This window comes from Pantherophis guttatus, chromosome 1 (genome assembly GCF_059756535.1).
Source record: "Pantherophis guttatus breed Tessera chromosome 1, ASM5975653v1, whole genome shotgun sequence".
Classification (NCBI taxonomy): domain Eukaryota; kingdom Metazoa; phylum Chordata; class Lepidosauria; order Squamata; family Colubridae; genus Pantherophis; species Pantherophis guttatus.
In genome coordinates this window covers 190,072,176-190,087,463 of record NC_142063.1, presented here as the reverse complement: position 1 = coordinate 190,087,463, position 15,288 = coordinate 190,072,176, and the positions used below count along the sequence as shown (strand labels likewise).

The window sequence follows — 15,288 nt, the reverse complement described above, 5'->3', positions numbered from 1 at the left end:
GCTGATAAAGATTTGTTTCTTGTCTTGCTGCATTTATTTCTTCTGCTTCTGAACTTTTGCCAAGAAAAGCCTTTGGCAGTTTGCCACAGTAGACCAAGGTTGGTGATAAGGCTGAAGAATTGTGTTATGAAAAATTTGTTTTGAATTAGTTTGGACTACGCTGAGAATGAGTTAATTCTCAGCTGTTCTAATAAAGTCTGTTTGTTTAGAACTGATTGCGTCTGATAATACCTATTTGAGCCTGAGTCACAACAGGTGCATCTTATACTCCGAAAATTATGGTATAACCCCCCCCCCCATTTCTGTACCATTCCTGTGCCCTTCCCTTGCTGGTTGGTATTAAAGCTAAACAGCTCATTGTTGGAACTGGATTAGAGATCTGAACCTGAGCATTTCACAGAAACATAGCAGAAGGGGAAAATAGGAAAGTAAGAAGTTGTTAATTCTCTCCTTTTGAAATATCAGGTATAGTACAAGAAAAAAAAAGTCAATTTCACAGCATACATTCCCCAGTACTAAAGTCCAACCAGAGTGCTTATTATAAATCATACAGGTTTTGAAGAAGCCAGTTCTTTTTTATTCCAATTAGCATGAAGCCTTCACCTAACATCAAAACATTCTGTGTATCCTGGAATTTAAAATTCAGAATTCTTGCTAGTGAACAAGAATATCTATGACGGATATAGTCAGCTTTGTTCTCTCAAGAACCTGCATGGTATACAGGGTAAGAGCCAAACAACCATTTCTCTTTTTTGCAATCCTCCTATCTCTCTTATTATTTATTAATCTATTAAATTTCTATGCTATCCATCTCACTAATACGGCGACTCTGGGCGTCTTACAATATAATAAAAAGTTTAAAAGTGTTAAACATAATTAAAATTTAAACAAAAAGATTAAAAGTTAAGAAACAAGATGAGGGTGAGAATCTTCTCTACTCCTTCAACCACACCCACTGTAGCAGGCCTATATTGGGAGCCCAGGCCAAGCAGAAGAGCCAAGTTTTTGGGCTCTTCCGGAAGGCCAAGAGTATAGAGATGGATATTGCCCTCTGATGGGAAAATATTGCAGAGGGCAGAGGCCACAGCAGAAAAGGCTCTTGACCTGGACCCTGGGAGCTAAAATTCTTTGGCTGACAGGATCCGAAGTAGGTCCTTTCCACTGAAATGAGGGGGCAAGTTAGTCCCATCAAGATAAAGTGGTTCCTCATATAGTCTCATTGACTTTCTAATAGGTCTTTAACTCACTCTCTCTCTCTCTCTCTCTCTCTCTCTCTCTCTCTCTCTCTCTCTCTCTCTCTCTCTCTCTCTCTCAGGTAGCAAACTACAGAGGAATGGAGGCTCCTTCTTAGCTGAGAATTCAACTAATTTATTGTGGCAGGCTCTCAATAACCAGCCCATGGCCATAGTTTCACTCCATGTGTTTCTTTTCCAAACTGAAGAAACAAGAACCTCCTGGATTCCTGAGAAGATTTTATATACCTAAGATCTGTTAGGTATTCACACCCACTTACATTACATTATTTTTGTATTTTGTTAAATTCGGCTTTCTGTGGCCCATTTTTGCTCCATTTCTGTCAGCAGCTGAAATTTACCATGTGATTTCAGTAACAGAAGGAGGCATTACAACCACAGAAGTATGTAAGTAACAACTAATGTAGCCTTAGTTGAACAAACTGGTTTATTGAAAATTAACCCTAAATTCAGAAATGCCAGATTCAGGGTGTTTTTGTCTGATGTCATTTGGTAGAGTAAGCAATGCAAATCTGCCATTTGAACCCAAATATTCCCTCCATAGCTAAATAAATCCTAAATAAATTTTAAAAATGTACACTCCATAAAGTGGGTCATCTCATACCTCCTATATTTAAAAAGGGAATTTCTGGTAAGGAAGTGGAATTTTTGGACACCTAGAATAAATACACAGAAACATACATTCATTCATGGAGATTCTCTAACACACATAACAATGATCTCGCAAAGACACACTTTTTTATTTGTCTGTAGGTTGTCTAGAACTGGCAGCACTTTCAAAAAGTAAAAACAAACTGTGACAGCAAAATAAAGTGACTACAAATTCTTTTGCAGATCCCTGCTTTATCTTTTGTCTTGCACTCAAGGCTACTATTGCTATGGGTGGTTCCATCCAGTCAAATGTTCATTATTAACTTGGATGTTGGCATTTTTATTAATCTCTTTAGATTCAAATCCACTACAAAGTATTTCCTAATCTATTTCATGAATGGTTAGACAGAACAGCAGCAGGGAATTACAAAAAGAAATCTGTACCCATACTGTAAAGTTACTGTTCTAAAGAAGGAAAACATTCTGTGTATGTTTCTGACAGGAGGTTACAGTAGAGCTCAGATGGTGCACAGGCTGATGGCCATAGTGGCCAAGAGGAGATGTGGTAGGTACAACTGACATTTAAAACCTAAATGGAGGTTGACACACTTATTTCAGATATCATATTACAGTTTCATGTCAACTATCCATTGAAACTTAGCAACAAAATTTCCAGGAGGAAAGCATTGTCTCAGCAGCCTCCTTTCCTCTTAACCAATGACAGTTTAAACTGATGGACCTTGAATTTCAAAAATATCTTGAGGGCCACTTGTTTCTTGTTCTGCTCTAAAACTTGGCAGTATGAATTGTGAAAGCTAAGCACTTCTAAATATCTCATTATTTTTTCATTAAACCTGACCCATATTTGGCACAACTATGAATATTATCAAAATGCATATCCATTTGATAGCAAAAACTTTTCTATATAACTCACCATGCATGGACAGGGTTCCATTTCTCACAGCCAGAAATTTCGCTCCATATGGGAAAATCTCTTCAGAATAGGCACTTCCATGAAGATGGATATGGGCCATGTCACAGAATGGCTTTCTGGGAGATCCAACCTGAAGTGCTCCTCCATCAGACACAAGGATGGAATGAGCATGAAGTTCTAGGGGACCAGGGCCAATAAATGCCAGCTTGCCACCTAAAGTGAGCAACAATAACACTAACTGTAAACAGTCATAAGATGCAAGATCATTCACAGAGTAGTAAAATCTTGATTATTATGATTTTCAGTGAAGAAAGTAAAGTTGGTTTCCTAAAACTGGAGAACATGTTCTCAATGTAACATTAGAAGAAAAAATGCTAGTAAAAAAGATAACAAAATGTTGATTCTGGTGGTGTTGTTTTTTCCTGTTTGACTTTAGCTTACTTTCTTCTTCTAATATAAGATCATATGATCATGAGGTTAATCAAAAGATTGGCCTTTAAAATAATTTTATTTATTACTTTAAACTTTAAGACATTATCTTCTGTATTGTATTCACAGAGTTTGTCTCTGACAGAAAACCACTTGAAGAAACTAGAAGCATTTGAAATGTGGATTTACAGACGGCTGTTACATATAAACATACAAATTTTGTTAAACTGGGTTAACAAAATCACAAATGAGGAGGTCATAAGCCACCTGGGAAAGCAAAGGGAAATAATCAAAGCCATTAAAAAGCGAAAGTTAGAGTATTTTGGACATGTGATGCGACACCCAGAAAAATACAGCATCCTTCACTTAATCCTCCAGGGAAAGATTGAAGGCAAACGAGGCCCAGGCAGAAGAAGAACATCATGGCTTCAAAACCTTAGGGACTGGTTTGGACAAAACTCAACAGCACTTTTTCATACGGCTGTTGGCAAAAATAGGATTGCCAACATGATCGCCAACGTCCGATGATGGACATGGCACAACAAGAAGAAGAAGATAGTATTCATTCAAGTTTGGAAATTTTGCCGCATTTAAATTTTAAATTTACGCTCCTTTAGGTAACCCATGTACAAGTCTTTCAAGTTTCCCTGAACATTCCAGATTGATGTCTTTTTGTGATTTACTTCTCTGAAAAAGTAATTCATTTTTACTGTTTTTCCTCTATTCTTTGGCCTCAAAACCTGTCTATTTTGCTCCTGCTGTTGTTTTCACTATCAAGCTAATATGACTGATAGTCTATAGATAACTTTGTTTCAGTTTCTGCTCCAAGTCTGTTTTCCATTTTCTTGGGATTCTGAATCACTGTGGCAATCCATATGCTGGGAAACCAACATGCTAAATAAGATATTTTCCCTTTCGGAAAGTTAATCATTGTTTGCCTATCATTGGCAAGCACACAAAAATATTTCTATTTGCTTAAGAATGTAAGAACCATGCTGAGCAAATTGATTCACAATGAGAATTAAGTAAACTTTCTCTAAATTAGTGTCTCAAAGTAGTTCCTCTCAGAGAGGAAGATTCAGTTTATGTCACACTTCAGTAGAAAGATCTTCAAATTTCTTCCTAGCCATACTTGTGAACACACATTTTTTAACATGTACCTAGGGATGGAAGACCTCTGACAACAGCTGACACAGCCAATGTCAATGCATGTGATAAAGTACAACCATAAATATACTTTTCAAGTGATATTAAAAATCTAATTTCTTTTTTCCCCAGTGGGCACTTTTTTTTCTCACTGTCATTTTTGAAAAATCCAGACATTACTAAAGAGAAAGCTAATGCCTGAGTGATAAAGATATCTGTAAAGTAAGAGAGGAAGAATTGCTATGACAGGTAAAGATTACATTCCAGTCTGTTAAGCTAATTATAACATTTTTCAGAGTTTACAGGCATTTCTATCTAAACAAGTAAATGACATATAATGTGTCTCAAATGCCAGCCTTCTGAACTCATCCCTTTCTGCACTTTATTAATTTATAATAAATATTCAGCTTTTACAAGGATAATACACAAGGGTACATAATGGATACACACATACACACAACCTGCTTTCTTTTTTTCATAGCACTTGATCTTTTTTTATAGCACTTGATCTGTTTCCCATGAGCAGAAAATAATAAATGCTGATTAACCAAAGTATTTGGCTCTGTTTATTATGACTACTCAAGAAAGCAAAGAATATACTGTCAGGTTATCCTGAAAAATAAAAATGAACTGTACTTACAGTAAATATGAGGTCTTCCAACCAAACTAAATATATAATTTAAATTCAAATATATCACTTTGGTAGAGTAAGAACAGAGATACAGTATTTGCCATCATCTTTCTTTTTTGAAGGAAGGAGATTAAAAGGACCATTCTAGGACTTCCCAGAAGATATCAGATCTAGGCATCATCTCAGAGAAGATTTATCTTGGATTGTAACAGCATTTCGTCCTTTGATGATAAGGGTATAGACCAAGATGAATTCTCTGCTGCCTAGAATCCATGCAGCATCAATGAAGCCCTATCAGGAAATGTGTTAATATTCCTGGAAAGGCATAGGTAATGGGACAGCAAATTTAACTCTCCCTTCTTCCATTTAGTCTTTGTTTTCTCATTCATTTTGGCACCATTGACATAGCAAATATTTATGCTGCTTATAATAACCACAAAATATACACAAAATATATCAGCAGGCAACTGCAATGCCCTTTTGGTTCTACTGAAAGTTTAGCCAAATGGGTCTGCCTGTCTTTCTTTCTTTCTTTCTTTCTTTCTTTCTTTCTTTCTTTCTTTCTTTCTTTCTTTTCTTTCTTTCTCAAGAAGGGAAAAAACCACTTTTAGACATTTGCTTTTAAAATCCATTGTATAGCGCAAGATGAACAGATGAGGCAGTCTCTCTCTAAGGGAATATAGCCCAAGAAAAGGTTCTTCTGTATAGAATGCTTATAGAAGATCTATGGATCATAAGAATAAGGACTTCCATCAGATTTCCATGGAAATAGTATCTGAATATAAACTCTTTGGAATAATTGAAAAGAGAGAGGAATGGAAAGAGAAGCCTAACAATATAATTTAGACAAGAACTTCCTATGAAATATTCAGCATGTCAGTCCTATAAATTCTTATTTATAAGACTTTATAAATCTAGTTATGGGAATTTCAGAGAAAATAAAAACAATCAAGGAACCACCAAGACCACTCCCACCAACATCAACAGGGCAAGCCACTGGAATATGAAATGAGAGCAAACCCCCACTCCCTTCTCACACTGATGATGGTTCCTAGTTTGGTAATGAAATGTGTACAAAAACAAACGAACAAACCCCAAGCTCAGAGAGCACCAAGGACCTCAAAGTAAAGACAACATGATGAAAAATTGTCTGCCAACCTATGAAAGCATCACACATTTTTCATTAGAAATAACAGGGTACCACCAGCCGTTCTAACATTGTACCCTAGTTGAAGGCAGTCCCTATAAAGTCTTGCATTAAAATGAGTCAAAGTGGGTTTTTTTTAATCAATCACACATTCATAATGCAATAACAGTATCAATTCCATTTCCCAATTCATCAAGCATTTAAATGGGTGCTGCATTTTTAATATGCTAGTGTTCTCTCATTAGGATTAATGAAACTCAATGTGTGCTTAAAGTCAAGCAGCGTATGAAAGCACTTTTCTGGATCAAAGCCTTCTTCCCACTCAGAGTTGCATGGAGGCAGCTGCTTGAGCATTCTCAGTCAGAAATAAACTCCCCAAACTGATGCCGATGCTGCTTGGCCATCTGCATGTGTGCCCATCTGTTCTGATGGCATGTGCTCTCCTGCAAGCTGCTTGGACTCTTCCCTGAGAGGGCCAGTGCCAAGCAATGGTGATTTAATCAGCAGCTTGAATAGAGCATCTTGTTTGGAGGAAAACTGTTCCACGTGAACCAAGCTGAAGCAGCATTGTGTTTGCTGCACTTCATCAATTGTGGTTAGGCTTGCCAAAGAAAGCAAGTGCCAAAGTAGAAGGAAGGTTATGACCATTGCATACAGGCATTTATGGATGGCAAGATCAGCAGCAACGGTAACAGCTGCTGTGGAAACCTATTTTTACTCATAGGGACTTTTTTACAGACTTCAGAGAGACAGAATGTCGAATAAGACCAACCACCATGATAGTTGATCACTTCCTTGATTAATGGAGCTACGAGATCTAGTCGCATTTTGAAGTGGAAGCATGGGGACTTAAAGTGACAAAAAGACAATGGAGCAAATAGAAGCCACAGCCACAGGTCCACTTTGTGACGGTCACACATTCTGCATTTAGAAGTATGCCATGATCATTTAAAGCAGGGCCGAATAAGAGTAAGACAAATGGTAGTAATATCTCAACAAAATCCGATCTTGAAAGCATTTAGTTTTTCAGATCAAAGTTTACATGCACATTTTCATAATTTTTCAGTACTTTTTTTGTGTCGTGTCCTGAAAAATATAAATATAATATAGCTCTATATGATAATATTGATATAGTTTGGCAACTAAAAAGAGGAAGAAAAAGTTCTGTCCCGAGCAGCAGTTTATTTCCAAACAGCCGCAGATGAAGCCAAAAGAGCTCATTTCAATGATGATTTTACAGTTTCGTTTATTAAAATGTCCCTATCTAAAATAATAGAGGGGGAAGCAACTTATATGCATAAACTCCTGCCATATTATGACCTATCACAGTTTCTCCATGATGAGTTAAGGCATCAGTGGTGATAAGATAGCAGTTTCTTCCACATGTATTTCTCTATGTATTATTATCCACTGTTTTGATCTGCTGCAGTGTTATTATCTGCCACTTTTTAAAAAAAAAAAAGGTAGGCAAAAAAAGGTTTTATTATTCTTTCAAACTCAAATGAAACCCTTCTAAGGCAATGAACAGCATTGCTTTTCCATAAAAGTAAATGAACTAGCAAGACACTGCGCAGCCTTTCTGCTAGGCTAGAGTCGGCCTGCCTGTAGCACAGCTTCCATTCTCATGGATTGGCACCCCACTTTTGTTTATGAAAGTTAAATCTCTCAGTATGGGGCAAGGGTGGATGTTGTGACTTCAGCAATGCCCCATTTGGTGCACAGCCTGCTACTTGACACACTGCCAGTGGCGAGGCTCATTTTGAACTGCATTATGATAATGTTTTATAGGACAATTTGTGAGCTAGCTCAGATTGTGGCTCATTTGAATATCTCTGGCCCAATTGCTAGTACATCTTCCTTTGTCTCCTCTCTCCTTCCATGTATCTCTCCCATCACCACTCCAGGCTCCCTTTGTTATTTGTTTAGGTAATAACTATTGCCAAGTGGGAGGTACTACAACCATATTTTAAGAAGTAGAAGCAGGTTAGTTGAAAAGTCCAACATGTTAATTTAAAACAGTCTTGAATACCTCTGCTTCTAAAGGAAGCTTCATTGTAAGTTTGCTAAATATATTTGCTTCAGAATACAATGCGGTTCTCTCCATTATGGAATGAAAAACCAGCATATGAAGAGCATATTAATTTATTTAGTCTGAAACTAAGACTGTTTCAGGAACCATTCCTGCATTCCTAAGGCCATTTTTTCACTTGACTGTGTTCAAAAGGCTAATGAGTTGATAAGACAAGCTTTCCTGGGTTCACACGGCTATATCATCCAAATAATACCATCTGAAAAATGTGTTTTACATATCTTTCAGAAAGCCAATAAAAAAATATTACCTCTCTCATGAGCCATTATGTATTCCTAAAGTTAACAGTGCAAAGCACTTAGAGATTTCCTCCATTATACAAAATTCTTATCAAGGCATACTTGAAAATTCTTAACGGAAGGTGGAACATGCCCCACTGCAACCAGTGTATTGCTGTATTTTAATGTTTTACTGATATAGCAATTATTATCTAGATAATGTTACTACAGAATTGTACATCTGTGCCTAAGAAGACATTGGCAGACCCCAGCTACTCCTCCTGAAATGCAGGGACAATTTTCAAATACAGAGATACAGAAAAGGGGATTTGCTGCTGTTATATGAGTTTAATAAAACAGCAGAGCAGGACTGAATATTAAAAGGTTCTTTGTAAAAAACAAAGCAATCAGCTAATAGGGGTTGGCAAGTACTACATAGCCAACAATTTGGTATGATGTTACACTGGATTTCCTACACATAGCAGAGAAATGCTCTTGAATATCTGCAAGGTCCTCTCCAATTTTATGGATTCAACACATCTGTATTCAACACATTGGCTTTAAACTGGAACATAAATTAATTAAATTCACAAGTTCGCAAACTGGAAAGTGTTGTCTTCCCTTCTTCCAGCTCCATTCCATCTTTCTTCCTACATCAGAAGGGGATAGCAAGACTCTAGTGTGGCTTTTGGAGATCTGTGGAAGGGGAACTAACAGAATTTGTCTTTTACTTAACATCCCTTGTATTTATCGTAGGATCCGAAACGCTGGTAATTTGATATAATAAAAGTCAGAGCAGTCACCACAAAGCATCAGCAACATTGTCAGTAATCAGTTCCGTGTTGTTCTATCACAACATGAGTACAGTAATGTTATTGTTATTACTATAGCACTAATATTACATCTTTATATGTTACGTGTGCAAAGATGTTAGCAAGAAAGTATCTTAAGTTAGCATTGAATAATTCCATGGAGGCAGGATATTTTTTGCTACTTTTGCTACTGTTAAATCTTGTTACTTTAGTTTGTGAGTGTATACACACAGATAGGAATGGCGAATAAATATAATTTAGTAAAGTTTAGCAAGAAAGAATTTTCCCAGTGCTCCCTACATTTAGCATGTGCTAGTACTCTCCTTCAGGTTTCTCTAACAATGAAATTCCTTCACCTGAAAAAAAGGATTGGTTAAAAAAAAAAAAGAGTCAAACCTTTGACATGAAGCATATTAAGAATGCTTGTGTTAGTATCCAATAGTAAAATCTGTCCTCTTTCTACTATGACATTATCGCCATCTTGTGGTGGATGTCCATTAAGCCAGGTCAAGTTTTTTGACCATCGTCCACAAAATTGAATTTGGAAGGTGTTCTAAAATGAAACAGAAATCAAAACCATTAGCAACCCAAACATTGTGGTGGAAACAACACATTTGGATAGATCATACAATCCTTACTTTACATATCTTTTTGGATTTGAGTACTTCATTTTCTTATGAATCAATTTGTGGCAAAAGTTGACCTTATATCGGTATTAGTCAAATTCAGCAACCTCCAATGGAACAAAGAAGCAATTTCAAAGGCAGTTTATAAGAATAAAGACTAAACACAAACAAGGATTCAAATGGTTTAAAACATCTATGGAGATGAAATAATTTTCAATAAATAGTTTTAAAATACTTCTGGTCAACCAAATGTATAATAATTTATAGGGCATAAGAAATTTTTTTAAAAAATCAGAGTGATTAACTTGGGATAGGTGGTTATACAAATTGAATAATAACTAAAAATCAACCAAGTAGGAAGTAGGAAAACTTTTCTGAGGAAGGCACTCCATAATTGCATAAATACAGCTAAAACAAACTGCTATCAAATAGTCACCCATTCAGTCATGGCACTGGAACCTGAAGTATCTGAAGGAAGTGGCTGTGTTGATTAAGATGTTGTGTAAAAGCTATACAGAAAAAGGAGAGAACTCTGACCATGACTGACTTAACAGACTTTTGAACCCAAAGAAGTAGCATGACATTAAAGAGAGAAGCAGAGCTGTTAAAATGATTTCGTAGGAGGGGGAGATTGTGAGAAAGAGATACAGAATAACTCTGCCTTAATCACACTAGGTATGCGTTGTGCAGGATAATTTGTTTCAAAATTCTATTACCCTACCAGCAATAAAGATCTTTCCAGAAATCCAACTGATTTTTGTATTTTGTGCTTGTCAGCCTGGCAGAGTTTGACAGGCTGACTCTTCACTCGTATGTGAAGAGAAGGACATGTTTGCAGGCCTCCTAAGGGCCAAGAGATACTGGAAAACTCCCAAATATCTCTTTGTTGCTTTCATCAGATGTGATTTCATGAAATTTTGACGTAACTTCAAAGAGACTTTTTCACTAAAAAAAAAAAATGGCCGCTGTACAGTGGATACAAACATTTTATAAGCTTTATCCCGATAATGAAATATAACTTTGTAAATGATGCTTATCACAAGAATGTGACCCGAGATGCTACTTTAAGCAAAACTGTATTACTGAGCAGTGACGTGGTGGCTCAGACACTGAGCTTGTCTATCAGAAAGTCAGCAGTTCAGCAGTTTGAATCCCTATTGCTGCGTAACAGAGTGAGCTCCCGTTACTTGTTCCAGCTTCTGCCAACCTAGCAGTTCGAAAGCACGTAAAAAATGCAAGTACAAAAATAGGGACCACTTTGGTGGGAAGGTAACAATGCTCTGTGCGCCTTCAGCATTTAGTCATGCCGGCTACATGACCACAGAGACGTCTTTGGACAGCGCTGGCTCTTTGGCTTAGAAACGGGGATGAGCACCGCCCCTAGAGCCAGAAATGACTAGCAGGCATGTGAGGGGGAAATTTTACCTTTATATTACTGAGCAAGTTAAAAGGAGTCAACTTAACACCTGCAAATTTCATTTTAGAAGTTGATCTAAGTTTATTATTTTTTCCTGAAAGTGTTCATCTGGAATTTCCAATGAGGATATGTAGCAAATGAAAAGGAGAGATAGCATTATGGAGATGAGTAGCCAGAATGTTCTGACCAGCAAAGTCTCTCCAGAAAAAGGATATATCATAAGAGCACCCACATGTACTCCAGACAGCTGATGTTTAGGAGTGGACTTCAGGAACTGAGGTTTTGTGGTCAGCTTATAAATCAAGGGATTTCAATCAAGCTCATAGGTGTAATGTATCATGTATTAATAAAAAAAAATTCCCCAAACCTCATATCTTAATCACTTTTGGAAATGGCTTAATTGTTTTTCAGCATTTTCACAGGATGTCATAAGGAGAAAGTCAAGAGCCAAGGAAGAAATATCAAGCTTACAGCCTCATGTAGAGCATGCATTAAGGACATTTCATTTGCCCGAAACACCACTTTCTAGTTCACTTTGGATTACAAATATTCTAAATGTTATAAAGATCTTTGAAGCAGTAAAGCAACTAAATGACCTAGTGAGTTTTCCTTTGGCCCAGAACAAGATTAAAATAAAAACTAAAGAAATAATTGTAAGCATTTAAAAGCAACTAATAGCAAAAAACCTACCAAAGATTTGAAGTATAAAAGCTTAAAAGAAATTAAGACAGCAGTTGAATTGGGAATATTGTTTATTAGAAAGTATGTTTGAATTAATTAAATAAATAAGGAATATCTCCGTGGGAATGAACCACTATTTAAATTTCTTTAAAAGAGATGATTGGCTGATTTTATTAAACAAAGAGATAAGGGTAAATTGTGCAAAATTATATCCCTATAGAACTATGGAATGCTAAATGGGACCAAAGAGTTAAGAATATAAAGAAAGGAGGGAAAAAGATCACAATTTACTTTTTACTTTCCCTTTTTTCATTATAAATTAAAAATAGAAGAATTGCAAAAGAATATTACAGCATCAGTGACTAAATATGTCAAGAGAGATTTGGCGACACTTGAAGAAATAGAGGAAAACTTTGCAAGATGAATAAAAAAATGAAAATTATATAATTAAAAAAATGGAAAGATAAATTAAGGGGGAAAATCTACAAAATTTTGAAACTATGGAAAATAATAAATAAAATGGGGAAAGATTTAGATGCTGTAATTAGGACAGAAACAAATCTGCCCAATTTTGAGGAAACCTGGTGAAGATATTAGGGAATGTGTTGCTGAATCCTTACCATTTTTTTTTTGAATGAGATGGAGCTGTGGATAAAGTGTACATAATTAGTATAAGATATGCAAAGGTAAGAAGGTAAGAATTGGGTGTGAGATCACAGCCCCCAGAAGCTTCCAGTCTCAATGCGAAAAGCATTTGCAAGCTGATGGGAGGGTTGAAGCAATGCGATTTTGCTGCCCCAAAGTCTTGTCTACTTACAAACACTTTTCACACTGAGACTGCAAGCAGGCAAAGAGGCTGGAGAGGAGATAGCTTGCTAGATCTTCACAAGGTAAGTGACCTGGCATGACAGGATGGGGGGGCAGGGGAAATGTAGGGATCCCAGGGGAAGGAGCATGAGATATCTCAGTGGGTCAGAGGAGGTTTTGGATGGTCTGAAGCAGTTGGTCTGTTCCATCACTAGGTTCCCCCCATGGCCTTCCCCACACTGAGATACCTCGTGTGCATTTAATGACCTGCACATTCAATTAGCAAATGTGTGGGCGAAAGCAGGGAGTGATCACGTTCATGTTATGTGATTCACTCCAATGAATCCTCCTGTTATGAATGTAATTGGCAGGCTCCATTACATTCGTAACTCGAAGATTACCTGTATAATAATTCAGATGTAATTTTACTTAAAGAAAAAACTATCAAAATATTGCATAAAAGAAAGGAATTCATCTTTTTGGCTGTCAAATTCAAAACAGAAAAAGGTACATTTCATTGGGATAAATTGGAATGACTGGTTTTAATTTAACTAGCAGAAATTTCAATTTAACTTAGTCCAAACTGTGAAGAGATTTTCTTGAAAGGTTTAAACAGGAATTGGAAGAGATGCAAGAGGATCAAAAGAAAGCAGTTATGCAGCAAATACTGTAAGAGACTGGAAGAAATTCCCATGTTGGGCACTACAGGTATAGACTTTTGCAACATAAATATGTATTTAACTATCTAATGTGGATGTAACTGGGATGAGTACTCCTCAAAAGTAAAATAAGGTATTTCATTATTTGAAAAGATAAAGTCTGCTTACAGTAAACATGTATAAGAAAAAAGGATCAAACACTGATTTATAATCATTTGGAATAAGAATCTATTTCAGCAGAGAAGACTAAGAAAAATAGAAATGTTTTTGTATATAAACCCCCAAGTACAACTAAAACTGATTCTGACTAATGATTAGGGCAGCTATGTGAAGATGGAATTAATTTGAATGAAATAAAGATTCTGATACTAGGAACATATGCCTGAAAAAACAAAGCTATACTTTTCAAAGGACTAATGGGAAAAGCAATAGACTTGCCATATGAAAATTGGAAGATCGGATTGGAATGGCTTACCCTCCAAAAGACAGAATATCTGTGAAAGGAATTAAAACAACACAAGGCAAACTACTGAAAATATTTTTTGAAATGTTAGATAATTTTGAATTTATAGATATATGGAGACATAAAGATAGTGACTATAACAAATACACTTATTTTTCTGAAAGACACGGAACTTTCTCAAGTATAGATATCTTTTGGATTTCTGAAAAGCTGGTTAGGTGTAATACTAAAATGGAGATATTGCCAAAGACTTTTTCCAATCATAACCCAGTGACTTTAACATGTAAGAGAAGAGTTAGAACTTAGAGATGGAGGCTAAATGAAACTTTATTACAAAAGGAATCAATGATGGAGGACTGTAAAGAGAAATTGAAAGAATTTTTTTGAGAATAATCTTAATAAAGGCATCGACGTAACGACAGTAAGGGATGCAAGCAAGGCCTTTATGAGAGGGCAAATTATTAAAAAGAAAGAAGTTGCAATAAACAAAAGAAACGCAGATGGCTTGTGCTGCGGTTCTTGATTGCTTCTTGGCCTTTTCTTACACAGTTCTGACTGATGAGTCATTTTCTTTAGAATGCAGTCTAACATTCTTGAACCTTTTTCCTGGGACAAATGGTTTGCAGTTGATTTGAGCCATCGCAAATGAAGCATTTTTATTTATTTTTTCCTCCTGGCCTTACAAGTAATTTTTTGCCTCTTGCTTTTCAAGCATTATGTAGATTTTATCTTGTAAACAATTTATCACAGAATTGTCTATTTTTTTTAAAAAAAAAATCTTTATATGGTCTACAAGCTTACTAACTTGTACACCATTCATTTAAAATTAAGGCAACTAGTATTTGGAGCTAGTTTATCTACTAAAACTTATTTGTAATATATATGATTTGTATACAGATTTAGATCCCTCCGTTTCCTCCAGACACATGCTTCATATTTTTCTGAAAAGATGCCCTTTTGCATCTTTTCAGTAAACAGACCCCCTTGTGGTCAGTAAGTCATGAGCTATTGTCATTACCACTGGATTTGCAATGCCAACTAATTGAGCCAGGTGAATCCATTTCAGTTGTCCCACATTCAAGCTATATAGACAACAGCAAACACCATTCTCACTGTTGAGGCAGAACAGAGCTCAGATGCTCTGCATATTGCATATTGATGTAGCCACCTAAAAGAGCCCAAAGATTATCCTTTCCAACAAATCTCAAATCTCAAATCAGATTGATATAGTCTAAGTCTAAGATAATAGGTTTGTCCTGAGAATTTCTGGAATTAGCCAGCTACCAGCTTTTCAAGAATCTTGACTCAAACCATCATCTTTTTAATTCAAATCAAATCATTTATATAACATAATGAATTACAAAATATGCAGTAACTATATTTCC

The 15,288-nt window shown here is 36.1% G+C and overlaps 1 protein-coding gene across 5 annotated transcripts in view; it reads right to left on the bottom strand.

The window, feature by feature from the left end:
* PKHD1 (PKHD1 ciliary IPT domain containing fibrocystin/polyductin) overlaps positions 1–15,288 on the bottom strand; it is a 285,011-nt gene that overhangs the window by 166,201 nt on the left and 103,522 nt on the right. For all 5 annotated transcript variants that reach the window (XM_087882250.1, XM_087882249.1, XM_087882251.1 and 2 more), the window contains exons 36-37: positions 9,647–9,803; positions 2,779–2,991 (exon numbers count right to left, since the gene is read on the bottom strand). In XM_087882250.1, coding sequence (XP_087738376.1) covers positions 2,779–2,991; positions 9,647–9,803 — 370 coding nt within the window. The remainder of the gene's footprint in view (positions 1–2,778; positions 2,992–9,646; positions 9,804–15,288) is intronic.